This window comes from Tamandua tetradactyla, chromosome 23, assembly GCF_023851605.1.
Source record: "Tamandua tetradactyla isolate mTamTet1 chromosome 23, mTamTet1.pri, whole genome shotgun sequence".
NCBI classification, from domain to species: domain Eukaryota; kingdom Metazoa; phylum Chordata; class Mammalia; order Pilosa; family Myrmecophagidae; genus Tamandua; species Tamandua tetradactyla.
The window spans coordinates 33108741-33125951 of NC_135349.1; the positions used below are offsets into that span (position 1 = coordinate 33108741).

The 17211-nt window shown below is 44.3% G+C and overlaps 1 protein-coding gene across 5 annotated transcripts in view; it reads right to left on the reverse strand.

Moving 5' to 3' along the window:
- The window catches only part of PRKCB (protein kinase C beta), a 388768-nt gene that overhangs the window by 257452 nt on the left and 114105 nt on the right, over positions 1 to 17211 (reverse strand). Inside the window, exon 1 of one of the 5 annotated variants that reach the window (XM_077141519.1) lies at positions 2035 to 2653. The exons of 2 other annotated variants lie outside the window; for them this stretch is intronic. In XM_077141519.1, the coding sequence (XP_076997634.1) occupies positions 2035 to 2293 (259 nt within the window). In that variant the 5' untranslated portion in view covers positions 2294 to 2653. Of the gene's footprint in view, positions 1 to 1090; positions 1493 to 2034; positions 2654 to 17211 lie in introns of those variants that run through there. 2 more of the 5 variants (XM_077141518.1, XM_077141523.1) reach the window with 2 other exon arrangements.

Sequence of the window (17211 nt, forward strand, 5' to 3'; positions counted from 1 at the left end):
AGAGCCAGGCAGTGCTGTAGAACAGAAGTCAGCACATTTTTCTTCTGAGTTAAATATTTTAAGATTTGTAAGCCATAGGTCTGTGTCGCAACTACTCAACTCTGTCACTCTAAAGCTGCCATACTCAGTATGACACAAATAGGCATGGCTGTGAGCCAATAAAATTGTACTTACAAAATCAGGCCGTGGATCCCTAAGCTGAATCTTGACAACCCCTGTTCTAGACCAGCACTGTCTCATGGAATTTTCTGGGATGATGAAAATATTCTATATTAGAACTGTCCAATGTGGTAGTCACTAGCCATATGCAGCTGCTGGGTACTGTGACTGAGAAACTGAATTTTTCATTTTTATTAATTTAAATTAAAATCACCACCTGTGGCTTGTGGTTGCTGTACTGGACAGCATAGGTCGAGACGCTTTCTAACTCATTAAATCCTCACAGTCCTAACACACCACCATGCAAGATGCTCAATAAACTGGAGTGACTGGTGTTATTTATGGTGTCGATGATGGTGGTAAGGGTGGCGGTGCCTGAGAATGACCGGTTCCTGTGGCTGCCAAGGGGGAGAAACATCGTGTAGAGATCAACATCAGCTCATTGAGATAAATGAGAAAAGGTGAGCGCCTTCTGGGGCAGCCCTTGGAACTCCTTGCAAACAAGACCCTCACTAACTTCAATGAGGCCCTTCACCAGGAGGGGCAGGACCACCCACGCCTGATCAAACGGGCAAGCGAGTGGTGGCGCCACTCAACCAGGGCTCCCCAACGACATCAGTGAAGACATTCCAACAAGGAGGACGGTCTCCAGCCTCCAGCTGAAACTGGTCCACTCCACCTCAAGGGGAGAAATGATCTCATCACTCCTAATTGAGGTACATCAAAGAAAGCAAAAAAGACATCACTTTCTTGAGATTTTTGAAAAGAACGTTTCAATTATCAGATGCACCTTCTATGTTTGAGGTTCTGGCTTAGGCTAATAAAAACAGCTATCATATATTAAGGCTTTGTTATGTACTGGACACTGGGCAAAGTAAATATAATATTAACAGTAAGAACAAATAATAATAATTACCACTTAAATGCTTACCACGTGTCAGGCACTGTGCAGAACTTCATGTACGCAATTATCACTGACTCCTTACCACAGTTCAGAGAGCCATTATTCCCACTTGAGAGAAGAGAAGACTGAGACTTGGAGAAGTTAAGGAACTTGCCCAAGATCCCAGAGCTCAGGAGAGGCAGAGTCTAGATTCAAACCTTGGTTTGCACAGGCTTTTAATCATAAACCTGGACTGCAGAAGATACAATGAAGAACAAGATAGATGTGGCTCCTGCCTGTATGATGAAGACAGACAAAAGGGACAGGTAATTACAGTCTGAACAAGCAGCACAGTGGTCGCGGAGGTAAGGGTTTCCTGGAGCTCAGGAGAAAGGCATCTAATCCAAACTCAGCAGGGAAGGTTGATCAGGGTAGAGGTCTCAGTGGAGCAGTGACTTCTGAGCTAAGTCTAAATAGCAGCTAGGGGTTCACGAGTCAAAGGGTATGGGAAAGAGGGTTTCAGAAAAAGGAAAAGTGCATGCAAGGGCCCAGAAAGAGAAAACTTAGCCCATTTAAGAAACCAAAAGCAGCCCAACGTGGCTGGAACATTGGCTGCCAGATAAGTACTAGGTAGAGATGGAAACCTAAGAGGTGTGACTGATAAAGACAGGGAACTTAAGAAGAGGAGCCAGGTGGAGGGGGTTAGGCTTGGGGCATGCTGAATTTCAGATCTGGGTGGTAAAAAAATGAAAAGGCCTAACCCTAGAGGGTGAGGAAATGGGGCTACAACTCAGAAGTGAAGTCAAGACTAGCGACAGGGGGTTTCACAGTCATACCCAGGCAGGTGAGAATAGAAATAATGAGAGGATTCACAGACTGAGAAAAGCAGAGAGTTGGGTTCAAAGGCTTGGTGTATGGACACCTGTTATTTTTGCCCAGCCAGTATTCATTCCCCAGAGTAATTTCACTTCAGTTTTCCTGTGGGAACCTACCTCCCACCACTCTCAGTCCTTGTGATTCTGGAAGGCTCACGCTACTTCCGCTCCAAAGGTGAGCATGTGACCCAGCCTGGCCAATGAGAGTGCTACATCCCCATGGTCCCTGTGATTGGTTTAGGGGTGTGCACATGACCCAAGACAGCCAATGAGTATGATCCCCACAACTTAAGCTAGAACTCTCAGGAAAGAGTTCCACTGAGTAGCTAAGCATAGCTTGGACCCACCAGTGGCCACTGCCTAGCAAACTGGTCATTGCCTAGGAGAGAACATGCCTATGAATGAAGAAAATGCAGAGGAAAACACAGCCAAGATGTGGAAAGAGTCAGATTGTTGATCTTCATCTGAGCACCTTCCCTGAAACCACTATACCCCCATGATTTCCCAATTATATAGCCCAATAATTTATTTTGTTATTAAAAGCATTTGAATTGGGTTTTCTGTCATTGACACCAGACACTCTGACACACTGGTGGTACCAACACAAGATGACCAAAGAAAGGATGAGCCAGGGAAGGGGAATGTGCAGGAGCCATGTGAGTAGGAGGAGAACCAGCACACTGAGGTGCAGAAACCAAAAAGGGAAGAGTTTCAAGAAGGGCCAGACATCAATAGTGTTAAAGGTCACAAAGAGGATGAAATATAAAAGGCTGTTGGATTTAGGTAAGACTTCAGACAATTCTCTTAGTTTGAGTTATCCCAGAAGCAGCTCCTAAAATAATGATTGAAGTGCAAACAGTTCGAGAGGACAGTCCAGGAAACACTAGTAGGGAGGGAAGAAGTGAGAGAGGGAAGGGAGGGAAGCCTATAAAAGATGCATTATCGAGGCTACTCTGGAGGTCACTCCTACAGCTACAGTTAGACATTGCTACCTATCATAGCTTGCCAAACCCCAACCAAAACCATTCCTGCCAATCCTAAAAAACAACTAGGGTGTTATATAAGATTCTACAAAGGTTCCATGCACTAGGGTAACTTTACAGAAACCTACAACCACCAGATGAGTCCCTGGACCTGAAAAGTCCTGAAATACAGAGGGGCCAGCCTCTCCAGAACATCAGCTAGTTCCATCTCCCTATCCCATATTATCGACAGCTCCTTCCAACATGAAAAATTTCGAATGGGCATAGCCCAAACACCCCTGAAGCGTGGGAGAAAGATCAAAGATGATAGTGGTGTTATACAGAGAAGGTAGGGTTTAACAAATGAGTATGAGTGCTGAATCGTTATACTGATATTTCTTTTAGTCTCCAGTATCTTGCTGAAGCTAGAAGTAAAAACCTAAAACCATAGAATTATAACCCATATCAAACTCTGAAATCTGTTCTATAACTAAGTGTTGTGATATGCTTTGAAATGTATTACTTTTTTGTATATGTTATTTTTCCACAAAAAAAGAAAAAGAGTTGATTCTGATGATAAATGCACAGCTATATGTAGATATTGTGAACCACTGATTGTACGTTTTGGGTGAGTACATGGTATATGAATATATAATATATATCAATAAAAATAAAAGATGTACTGTCAACCAGGTTATCACTTTGGGAAACTGGAGTTTAATCCTCTAGGGAACTCTAGGAAACAGTTATGAGCTGTTACTGTATTTATCTTCTAACTCCCTTCAGCCATTGGTTGAGAGCTGCTGTTGGCTGGGGGGTTGGGGGTGGGTATGTGCTTAATTCCACCCTGGCACTTCCAGGCTAATGTGCATTTGGACACAGTACGTGCCCGTGACCAGAGCAAGCCCTTAGGCAGAGATGTAGGTGCTGTCAGGTGGTAATCAGGCTGGATTACAATGAAATGGAAGGGCAAGGGGACATGAACAGGCTCTGACATCTGCTACAGCATGTTGTTTCATTTCTCTACACCTCAATGTCCTTCTCTGTAGAATGGGGGAAATCGCCTAGAGCTTCTGTGAAGATTAAATGGTGATAAATTCATGTAAATGCTTAGCCTGGCATCTGAGAGACAATGCTAATAAACGCTGACTAATATCATTGCTTTGGGTGACCTTTGGGGGAGTAATTTTTCTAGAGAATTTTCTACAGAGTTGGAACCAGTGAAAAAGTGATGGCAGAGAATGCAGACTGCCAATTTGAGGCAGCACCAAACTTTGGAGACTCCAGCTGGAAAAATGATAATAGCTAATATTCTATTTAAGCAACAAGCAACCTTGTGTCTATTTGCATGCAAAAGTCCTAGATTTAGCAAGAAGGCTATCCTGCCAGGCGCTGCCTTTCCACCCATCCCTTTGTAAAACATCAGAGTCACTCCCTCTGTTGGAAACAAGACAGCAACAATACATTCCCCCAGTTTCCTAAATCCTGCCCCAAAGCTGCAATAGTGAAAGGTTTAGGAAGATCAAACAGAAACAGAGAGGGGGAAAAAACTCAGAAAGTCGCAATTCCTCCTTAAAGATTGGCCAGAAGGCAGGCCACGGTGGCTCAGCAGGCAGAGTTCTTGCCTGCCATGTGGGAGACCCGGGTTCGATTCTGGGTGGCCTGCCCATGCGAAAAAAAGAAAAAAAAATTGGCCAGAGTTGATTCTAAAACCAAAATGCAAGTGACCCAAATAATGGTAAATCACATAATATCTCTCATATTCACATAGATACCTGGATTTTCATACTGTTTCTTTTATCCTTGACATACTCCACTGGGGAAAAGTGATGAATCTTAGTGAGTTTGTTTATCTTATTATTAATTATTTTAACTAGCACCTCCATAGCACTTACAAAGAGCCAGGCACTCTTCACAATGTTTACCAAATAGTGAAGCATTAATCCACATAACAACTATATGAGGTTGGAATTACTATTATCTGCATTTAACAAATGAAGAAACTGAGGCACAGAGTGATTAGGCAACTTGCCCAAGGTACATCTGGAGTAAGTGGTAAAGCCAGGATTTGAAGCAAGGCAGACTTGGGTCCAGTGTCTGACTCTGAATTACCCCTCTGCTACCTCTAAGACAATGGGTGAAAGTGAACTCTTCTGAATCCTGGCACCAAATAAGTTTATTTCTGCATGTATTGGTAAAGAGTAACTTAAAGTAATGAAAAATAATAATGGTAGCCAATGGTAAACTAATATTTCTAGACATTTCCTAAATGTCAAGTGCTTTGCTAAGCATTATTATTATTGTTAGCACTAATAATAGCAATTTTCAGAGCAATGCTAAGAGGTAGGCACCATTTTTGTTGCCATTTTACAGATGAGAAAATTGAGGCTTAGAATTTATATGAGTTTATTCAGCTAGAAAATGAGCAGCCAGTATTTGAAGCCAGGTACGCCTAAATCCAAAGCCAACGTTCTTGATTACTAAATTTAAAATCGGTGATCCCTAAAGATGCAGAATAATGGAGTTTTGAGTTTAAGGAGAGTGGTGCCATAAACTCAGTTTCATTGGCAACAGTAACCTGCTAGTGGCCGAACGAAGGGAAAAGGATAAAGGTAAATTTTCTGTGTTGATTCAGAGGATGGTGCAAATACTGAGATGGGGAAGAGTGGCTTTTCTAAAAAACCTCTGGGAATAGTTTGATAGGTTCAGACTTCAAGAAGGCAAGGAAGGTGGATGCTCATGCAGGATGAGATGAGGGAAGAAGGGCGGAAGTTCACTGAGTGCTAGAACTTGTGACCGGAGCTTTGGTTTTGATGGTTTGTTTTTATCTCCTCTCTCCTGGGACACCTGAGGCTTTGGGTGGGTAGGTGACTTTCTCAAAAAATAAAAAGCAAAGAAACAGAAGGCATTTCCTTCCCTTTTCTTTACACATCCAGGGCTTAAAAGATTTGGGGGCCACTTTGCTTACTAAGTTTATCATCCAATTCTCTTCAAAATAAAAGCTGCAGAATCCCAAAGTTGGCCAGTTTTCTGATACAATCCTAAAATGTTCCCTTTTTTTTTCACTTCAGTGTTACTCATATTAGAAACCACTGTACATTATCTATTAGATCTATATTTTAATATTATTTATTAACTCTACAAGCAATTCATAAATATATCCTCTTTTTAAAAGTTTGTTTTTCTATATTAAAAAACACCTAATCTCTTCCTTTAAAGCTTCTAGGTTTCCTTCACTGAAGGTTATAGAAATATGCTCCTAAGATTTCCTCTGATGTGTTTTATTTTTTAGTTTAAAATCTTTACTCTCTGTAATTTACTCCACCTGTAATTTGTTTTTGTGTAAGATGTGAGTTAAGGATCAAACATGTCATCCTTCCAGCTAGCCAGGCAATTGTGCTAGTGCCATTGATTAAATAAACCATTCTTTCGCCACTGATCCAAAATGTCACCTTTTAATACATTAAGCTCCCATGTTTCTCAAGACCTTTCAGTACTTCTTTGGACTCCAAGCTCTTATGTCACAGCTGGAAGACTTTCAGCAATTATTTGAAATGTGTCTCATGACTTAACAATAGCTATTTTATCTTTTAAAAGACATTTCTAAGAGGCACTTTCATGCACGGCTGGTGGGTGCATAAAATGGCATAACCTTTGGGAGGGCAATTTAGCAGTATCTATTACAACTGAAAATGTTCATAAGCTTTACCCTAAAAACCCCACTTCCAGGAATTATTCTACAGAAATCCTCACTGAAGTGCCCAAGGCCATTCACTGCTGAATTGCTCGTAAGTGAGAAAATTTGGAAACAATCCAATGCACATTGATGGAATGTTGATCAAATCAATTCTGTGGCCACCACATTATAGAACATGATGCAGCCTCTAAACAAATAAATGTATTGATCTGGAAAAAAGTCCAAGATACAATAAGTAAAAGAAGGAGACTGTAAAAATTGTATGTAGAATATGATCTCATTTCTGTAAAAAATAGATTTACAAATAAAAAATCCAAAGGAAAATACACTTAAAAGTTAAATTTGTAGTCTCTATAAGGAAGAGACTTTAAATCTAGATTACATAACTATTTGTTACGTTCTTTTATAAAAAGTGCTTCTTGGGTAATACAAAATACAAAGATATTTCTATGTAGGAATGCAGGCAATATAGTCTTTGGGGTAAGTTTAGTATCTCGAATGCCCATTTGATGAATGAGGAGCCCATGGCACAAGCATTCAGTGTAGGGATAAGGCTCAAATTCAAAGGAAAATGCTTTTAGCCCTGTTGTGGGGTTGTGTGCCAAGCTCCACCCAACCTAGGACACACCCTCCCCTCAGCAAGAATCAAAGTTCCTGTCCTGTCCCCAGCTGCTTGGCCTCCATTATTCTACCTCTACCGTGTTTCCTCCACCAGAAGCCCCTGGTAACCCAAGGGCAGCCCAGGGCACAGGTGACAAAGGAAGAGGTGAGATGACATTTCCACAGTCTCACCGTGGGAGAAGCAGATGCCTCACTGGCCCCTGCTGAGAACTATGAGCAGCACCCTGTTACAGACAGTGGACAGGATGAATCTGATATTTCTCCTCACCCAACATCAGAGAGCTGGCAGCCGGCTCCTCATCTTTCCATGTGCCTTTCTGATTTTATAAGCAACCTTGACATTATGGCTGTATCTTCCCATAGCCCCAAACACAGGGCACGGGGCAGGCTAAGAAGCTGCTCTCTGCTGAGGATGGTGTGAGGGTGGGGGCCCCAGAGCCACTGAAGAACGCACACACTGCACCACACCACACCGCCCTGCCCCACCTCACCCCACACCTCACCTATTCTGGACTATTCTGGACAAGACTTTCCTTTGCAAGCTGAATAATCCAGCTAGCACTCAGGGATATCTCACTGCATTCTAACTTCAGAACAAGCTTAGGGCCACAGGATTAAGTCTAAGAAGGCAGAATTTCAAGTGGAGGGGAGTTCAATAGGAAAGTCTTTCAGAGAGTCCTCAAATCACACCAGGAGAGACCTGACCAACTAAGCCAAAGATAACAAAGCTTATCTGGCCATACAATGCTCTCTACAGCCCCTTCGTGCTGCCCACAGATCCAGGTCCAGTGCAGCTCAAGGTGGTATTTCCCCACCAATCCAACAGCATGTGCCCAGCAGAGCCCTGGTTCAAGAGATATTACAGACTATCTCAGTTCACTTACAAGTTCACTCAGTCCCCACTGACTAATCTCCCAGGCCCCAATTTTTGCGGTTCCCCCAAACACACACACAAACACACACACAGACATACACACACACAGCTTTAGCCGCACTGAACTCTCAGTCATTCCCCACAGACATTATGCTCTCCCTCTCAGCCTTTGTACATGCTCTCCCAGTACCTGGAATGTTCTTCTCCCAATTATTCTTGCCCAACTAACTGTATCCACCCATCCTTAGGTCTCAATAGATGCCTCTTCCTGGGAGATTTACCTGAATCTCCTGCTATACGCTTTCAGAATTGCCTAGGCATACCCAGTGATGGCACTTCCACACTGCATTATAGTGCCTATTTACATCTCTATCTTCCAATTAGATTTTGAACTCCATGAAGGAAAGACCAGATGTCATTCACTTTTGTAACTCCAACACGTAACACACAATGAGCGTGTTGAATGAATGAATGAATGCATGCATGCATTAACACATTACATCCCCTGCTGCAGCCTTCCGTTCCTGCCATGAAGACCTTCACTCAACCACCTACAAATTCTTGAGACCATAGGAAGAAAATCAAAAGAATCTCAAAATTTCTAAGTGACAAATAAAAATAACAGCTAAATTAAACGTAATTTCTAACAGGATGAGGAGCTCTCAATGGACAATTCTCAATGAATGCAAATAGCCCCTCAGTGGGATACCCGGTCCTTTTCTCCCCAGCTGTGACAATGGGTTGTCCATAGCCAACTGGAGAGCTGATGCCCCATCTAAACTGGGCAGCGACCCCACACTGTAGCCAAATCATCACATTTTCAAAAGAAGCTGGAAATTGTCTTGTAAAATCTCATGGTTTCTAAATGTCAGCACCACATTCAATACTGAAAGATAAAACGACTGTAGGTGGCTGGTTAGTGTGCTCTGGGGTAAGTCACAGTGAGAGGAATTGCAGAGTGGTTGAGGCTTAAGCTCTATAGTCGAGCGGCAATGCCTCGCATTGACTGTGTACCTTTGAGCAAGTTATTCTGGGTCTCAGTAAAACAGGAAGAGGAATGTATTTCATAGGGTTCGCATGATGATTAAATGCAAGAATGGACACACAATACTCAGCATCGTGCCCTGCACATGCTGTAAACAGAAAATAATGGTAAACAGGAAATAAATGCCCTCTTAGTACAAATTATGTGAGGATAAAAACTGAGACATCTGGGACTGTGTTTTTAAACCTCACCCAATTGAACTTCAATTCTGAACACACTAGAATAGCCCACGTTGCTCACTCCTAAACCTGCCAACTCAGGCAGTATCACATCCAAACACTCCCATAGCTCCTGCGCCAGCTTCCCTCCATCATCCAGATTTGTGCAAAGAGCATTTCCATAGCAATAATCTGATCCACAAAGGTACAGGAAATATTTACTATTTTTTCACACATTTCAGATTATTTGGGTCTACTGATCTAATTGGCATTCTCCATCATTTCACAAAAATGGCAATAGAGGCACCGAGCCCCTGGGAACAGGACGAAAGCACATTCAGCAACAGCGACACCAGCCAGCCACACGGACAACGGAGAACATCATGTGGCCAAACAGATGAAGGGATTCAGGAAGCTCATTCTCACAAGGATGCCCCTCAGAGCTACCTCTGCCCCTCCAGTCGCCCCCCCTTGAATGCACTAAGCTGTCAGCAGCGCACACCACACACCGCAACATTTCTCAACTCTCCCCCATTCATCTCCTCTCCCTCTGCCTCTCCACCCACCCTCCAGGACCCCCACACATTCATGGGTTCTCTGAGATTTTTTAGGCCTTGTTCTCACATACACTGAGCATGACACGACTCAAAATCCAGTGATAAACACACTACACACCACACACACACACACACACACACACACACACACACACACAGTTTGATAACCAGCAGAGCCCGCACTGTGCCTGCTCAGGGAGGAGAAGCTCCCTGAAATGAGTGGGGGCTTCTCTGCCCAGAGTTTATAAAATACCAAGCTCAGCCAGAGGAAGGGCTCTGTGACTCACTCCCTGACTCACTCCCATCCCTGCATCCAACCCCATCTCCACAGGGAAGGCAGGGCACAGCATCTTCATTCATTCCCTGCTTCAGGTCCAAAATCTTTTTTCAATAAAAATATTCAACCAGGCACAAAACTCTTTTCCCAGTCCTGCACTAGTCGCGGAAAAGACAAAGAGTAAAATACAGTTCCTTCTCTTAAGCTGCTCACAGTCTGATGAGAAGGTCACAACAAATCCAAGGGTCTATCGGAGAGGAGAAGTATACAAAGTTCCAAAAGGAACCCATTCAGAAGACTGAGTGCAGTCCGTGAAAGGGTGAAATGTCTGCATGGCAAAAGAACTCATATCTAAAAAAGGACAGATATATGAGAGACCAGGGGTACGTGTTTTGAACATATATCACAGATAAAGGTTTAGTTTCCGGATAAAGACAGTTACTATCAATCAATAAGGAAAAGGACAACCTACTAGAAAAACAGACAAAGTAATATAAAGAGGGAATTCCCAGAAAAATAAGCATTAGTGGCCAAAGAGTATATTTAGCTACGCCCAACATCATGACTATCTGGGAAAGGCAAATTGACACAAGAAATTTTTTGCCAAAAATGGAAAAGACAGATAATTCCCAGTGTTGGAAACCATGTGGGTTGAATGAATGGAGAATGAATGAATGGATATCAAAACACCATAGATGTGAGGGAATGGTCATTCTATTATTTTTGTTATGATGATTAAATGCAAGAATGGACACAGAATGCTCATCTCTCGTCTCCCACGCGCTTTACACATGATAGACACTCAGCAGACCTCTGCAGAGTTAATTAAGCCATGGAAGCATTGTTATGGATCTGAGCTGCAGAAGACCTTTACTAATCAAACACCATTCCTGATTAGCTCTTTTGAGATCCTGGGGAGGATGGTGAGTAGGCTAATGGGTCTGGGAAAAAGCTGGGGACAAGGCAAAGAACAGGGACCAAAGAGTTCCCTTGAGGCTGGTAACTCCTCCTGTCCTCCCCAGAGGCAATGCAGGGATGCTGAGACATTCAGCACTCCCAGGCAGCATGGGCACCGAGAGAACCGGAGGTCTGCCTGTATTCACTGCAGAGAATAGGAAGAAGACAGACCAAGAGGCAAGAGGCAAAGGTGAGAACAGGGAGATGCCTCGGCTAAAGTGAACCCACAGCAGGCACCATGCTCGAAGGCAGAGCGAGTCATTGCGAAGGGAACCGGGGCCCAAGGGGCTCCCAGACACCAGGGGCCCCTACTGCTCTGTCCAGTAATGGAAACAGGCAGCACTTACAAAGTGTTATGCCAGGTACTGAAGTGAGGTATACAGGTGCCTCCTTTATCTCCATAGCCCTCTGAAGTAGCTACTCTCATGTCTATTTTATAAAGGAACTCAGAGAGATTCATCAACTCGTTTGAATCCTAAACAGCTGGTCAGTGCCAGAACTGGGACTTAAACCCCATCTATCTGACCCCAGAACCCCCCACTGACTCTCATCCACCCTGCTGGGCTTTTCACTGGCTTAGTAAGTCAGCTCTCAGGTAAGGAGCACTGCCCCAAAATTGGTGGGACCCGGAAAAGGGTTATCCTCCAGAGGAAAAGCAGGAGCCCAACTGGGGGGTGGTTCAGTGTGCTGGATATCTCATAAGGGTGCCCCTATAGCCATTCTAGGACACAAAAGTGTCTGGAAGCCGGGTCACTTCCGGGCTTAGGTGAGTGTGAGTGGGCCCCACCATCCTCCCCACACACATCTGTTTCCCCTAGAGGGATCAACAGAAAAAGAAAAAGAAAAAAAGAAAAACATCTTTAAACCAGAGGGGATGAGCTGCTGTTGGCAGAAGCAGAAGCAGCAAGGAAGTGGGCAGCCGGGGAGGCCACATCCGCCCTGCCACCAGGCTCCTTGGAGCCCTGTGGGAGGAGCCAACAAGGAAGAGAGTGAAGGGGGCTGGTCCCATGCTTCGCTGGACACCTGTGACCTCTGGCCCTCCTGGGATGGAGTCATGGAGAACTAAGCCTCACTGTAAGACCACAGGGAATTGACTTGAGCTCTCTGAGCCTCAGTTTCCTCATCTATGAAATGAGGACCATATGGTGTCTCCCCAAGGGAATAAGGGGAGTGCTGGGGGCAAGGCTGGAGATACCACCGCTTATATCAGCTTGCGCCTGTTTGGCTCTGAACCCACCAGCCATGTACTTACCAGCAGCTCTTGGAGAACTCATTCTATATGGCCAATGCACAGGGGAGGAAACGGAGATGTAAAGAGGAGGGTAAGTCAGGCTCAAATAAAAGCCTCCACCAATATACTCTTCCTTAAGAGAGGAAAACATGAAGAAACGGTGGAATGGACAAGGCAAAAGACCCCTCCCCCTTTCCTGCTTGGATTCCTTGCTTTTCCACTTCCGCACTGCACCCCACAGCGCAGTCACTGGCCACCAAACGAAGAAGCCTTATAGAGATTAAATGACTTGTTCAAGGGCATGGAGCAAACCGTTAAGAAGACCTAACCCTAATCAGTTTGACAGCTCCCCTAAATTTCAGACTCATTTATCCAATTTCCTACCTGATATCTCCACTAAGGGATCTAATACACATCCCAACTGGACATGTCCAAGTGGAAAGTGGTGATTTCCATTCCCACACCTGCTCTAGTTACTAGTTTTCCCTTTCTCAGTAAACGGCAGAGCCATTCACCCAGGTGCCCAAGTTATAACCTAGGATGTGATCCTTGACTCTTCTCTTTTCTTCACCCTACCCCCCATATGAAACATCAGTAAATCCTGTCATCTCCACCTCCAAAACAAATCCAAAGCCACCCACTTTTCTCTACCCCCCACCTCCAGTGACCCCTTCTAATCTAAATCACTGTCAGCGCTCACTTGGAGAAGTCAATCATTTCCTAAGTGGTATCCCTGCTTCTCCTCTTGCCTTTCTTTGCCCTGTAATCCATTCTCCCACCCAGCAACCGGCAACCACAAGGATTCTAGTTTAAACAGACATACAGTCATGTTACTTTCATACTTAAAATCCCCGAAGGGCCTCCCAATGTACTTAGAATAAACTCTGAACCCCTTGCCATGGCCCTTGGTGATCAGTCCCTGCCCACCTCCCCAGCTTTGCATTCGACCACACTCCTCCTGCCTCACTATGCTCCAGGCACTTAGGACTTGTTTCTGTATTTCAAGCAAACCAAACTTGCTATCAGCTCAGGGCCTCTGCACCTTTTTCCCTGCCACCAAATCTTTACACGTCTGGGTCCTTCTTGGCATGTGGGACTCAACCTAAATGGCATCTATTAAGACTCTCCCATACTTCTCTATCACATCACCCAAACTTATTTTCATCATGGCCTTTATTGTTACCTGCTATTTTCTTGTCTTTTAATTTGTTTATTGACTATCTCCTCTTCTAACACCATAAATTCATGAGGGACTGACTCCATTTGACTCAGGCACTGTAACGGTGCCTGCACATCTCAGCTCAAATATCACCTTCTTCCCCCTTACACCAGAAACTCGCTATCACCTCCTTCACACTCTGCCCCATCACCCTGTTTTGTTTTATTTTTAATTTTTATAATGTTCATAATAAATACCATATTCTGCCATCAACTTATTTGTTTACTGGTTATTTTCATTGTCTTTCTCCCTGGCCTTGCTGCTGCTGAACTGGGAACTCCACAAGAGCATCCCTGCTATATCCTAAGCACCCAGCATTGTGTGTGACACATAGTAGTTGCTCAGTAAATATTGATTGAAATAATAGCAGTTGTTCAAAAATACCTGTTGAAGAAACAGAGAAGACAGGAAAGAAGGATGGAGTAGGGAGGACGGGGGAAAAAACTGGGCCCTTAGGCAGGTTCCCAGACTATCAGAAGCAGCTGAGGTCCACCGCTGGCCAATCTGCCTCCCAGAGAAGTCTGCCCAGAAGAGTATTAACCATTTTGTCACTGTTAACTCAATGTCCTACTGCTGATCAGTAGGTGGCCAACTTCACTTTCTGACCAGTCTCTGGGCTCTTTTCCCTTCCTTTACCAAGGAGGCCACAGAGGACAGTTCTTTCTCCTTTGAGTTTGTCTCGTTCTCTTGCCCAGGCATCCACCTACAGATTCCAGGAAAATGTAAACATTCTAGTGTAATTTCTGGGCCAAAGCCAAGTGTTTATGCCTGAATCACTGCCACTAGAACAGTTCCTCTGATTACCACCCCTCAGGAAAAATGTGTGTTGTCAGTAAAAACCCAACAGACATGCCTGGCCCAGGCCTGGGGCTAATGAAACCTTGTACAAACAACAACTGATTTTCAAAGACCTCTCCATACCCACAAATCTCTTACAGAAATGGAGTTTAAGAATATGTGCTCTGAGGCCAGTCAATCTGGACTCAAATCCTGTTCCCCCATTTACCAGCTTGGTTTTGTCTTCATGCCTCAGTTTCTTCAATGGTAAGAAGAGGACACGAATACCTATCTCATCGGATTATTGTGAGGATTAAATGCAATAAGGCACAAAAAGTGATTTAAGCTGCCAAGGTTCTTGTTTCCAAGCGGCAGAAACCCACCCTAACCAGTTTAACAAATCAGACCTGGAGGTCAAACAGTCAGGACCTAAATCACATCCCAGAGCTGGTCTAGCAGAGGGACCACTGCTGCCACACTAGAGCACAGGCACCGTGAATATTCAGCATTTACCCGGGACAAATACGCTAGAAGCCTTGCCACCGCTGAGTACATAATCTCGATACAGCTACCTCCTCCCTCTCCAAACGGACTGCACGCAGTGCATGCTTCTCCTCTTCAGGAGCAGCCCAGTCAAAGCCCAGCATGGATGCATCTGATTGGCAGGTTCTAGGTCACACGTCTGCACCTGAGCTGCAAGGGAGGCTGAGAAAATGGGTTTCTGGCTTCTACCCTAAGGAATTACAAACTCATAAGGTGAGAAATTCCCAAACATAAAAATGGTGTTCAAGCGTAGGTAGACAGAAAGCATGACAAATGGCCCCTATTAGCTCCTGACACAGCACCTGCCACATAATAAATGCTCAGTAAGTAGCAGCCATTCTATGTCCTGTGCCATGAAAATGTCCCAACTATTCCTTTTCATTTCTATGAACCCACTGATACCTTTCTAGACCACGTGGACTGAACAGTTGCCTCTCCTAACTCTATTTATCTAAGTTCCTTTAGAGACCCCAGTTTCCATGGCAAACTGGGAACCCAGAAAAGGATGCAGTTACTCCTTATGGCCTGGCGGGAGAATCCGCCAACCGAAGGGAGTCAAAGAGTCACAAAATTGCAGAATGCCCCTGATGGAAGGCCCCTCTGCCCTAGCGTCTTACTTTACAAATAAAGAAATTGAATTCTAGAGAGGGGAAAGGATTTGGCAAAGGTTGCACAGCCAAGCCCTGGCAGAACCAAAAGAATGAAAAGGAGAAGAAACTTGTTCCCAGATTCCCCACTGTAAACTGGTGTTGCAGTGCAGCACGATTATCTGAGCAAGGCTGGGCACAGAGCCCGCCCCAGGGTACCAGCCTGGAACAAAAAGGATGCTGCCTTGAGTGGAGCCATCTAAGAGGCCAGGGGGAGAGGTGACAGGGAGTCGAAGCAGCAGGCCATCAAACTGTTCATTTCAGGGTGGTGAGGTCTGAGGCTGTAAGTGCTGTAGAAAAAAACATGTTCTTTCTATCCATTCCTGTGGGTGCAGACCTTTTATGGGCGGGACCTTTTGATTAGGTTATCGCAGTTGCGATATGATCCCCCCCATTCAAGGTGGATCTCAATCCTCTCACTGAAGCCCTTTATAAGAGGAAAAGACACATACAGAAGCTAAAGAGATGAAATTAAAAGAAGGTCAGAGAAAAAAAAAAAAAAGAAAAAGCTGACAGGCGCTGAGAGGGGAAGCCAGAGATGGAGAAGTCAGAAGCTGAGAGATGAACCCCGGGACAGAAGGACCAACAGACACGGGCCGGGTGCCTTCCCCTGTGACAGAGGAGTCCCGCCAGCCCACTCTCAAGTGTGTCTCTCAAGTCCCACACTCTCAAGTGTGTCTTGAGAGCCCCGATCCTCTTGATGCCTTGAGCTGGGACATTTTCAGGGCCTAAGAACTGTCAATAGTTAATAAATCCCCATGGAAAAGCCAACGCATTCCTGGTATTTCGCATTCCGGCAGTTTTAGCAAACCGAAACAGTGGCCTACCCTCTTGCTCCTCAGAGTCTGACCCATGAACCAGCAGCAGCAGCAGCCCCACCTGGGAGCTGATTAGAAATGCAAATCTCCGGGGCGTCCCCAGATCTGATGAATCACATCTGCATCTTATCTAAACCGCCAGGTGATTCACAGGCACATTAAAGTTTGACGAGCACTGTCCTTGTCCTACCTGGTTCCCGTGTAAGAGGGATTCAAGGAGAAAAAAATCAGGCTGGTGAGAATCAGCATTTATGTGACTCTAGTATAATAATTTCAGGCACTATGCCAGGTCCTATCTATATTAACCACTTACATATTTAATCCTCTTAACAATCCTTTGAAACAGACTTTCGAGGCCCCATTTTACAGATGAAGAAACTGAGGTTTACACAGGAAATGTAACATCCTTCACCACTGTGTCTACCTAGTGATCACCATTACCCATTTTTCAAAAGGCTCTTTTTGTCTTTTTTTAAAAACGTTTTTATTGAGGTATCTTCATGCACCATTCAGTCCATCCAAAGTATACAATCAATGGCTCACAATATCATCACATAGTTGTGTATTCATCACCATGATCATCTTTAGAACATATGCATTACCTCAGAAAAAGAAATAAGGAGAAAAAAGAAAAAACTCATACAACCCACACCCCCTACCCCTCCCTCTCATTGACCAATAGTATTGCAATCTCAGGAAGCCTCTTAAATCACCTTTTTAGCTGTCCTGTAAGCAAGCCCCTCTCTAACACCATACCGACAGAATTAGCCAACCCAATTATTCTCTGATGCTCAAAGGTGACTTATGCAACTCATTTCTTAACATTTGACAGCCCAGCGAAGTAAGCAGAGAGAACCTGGGTCTTAGAATCCACTGTCATGAATTTGTTGTACAATCATAGATACATTATT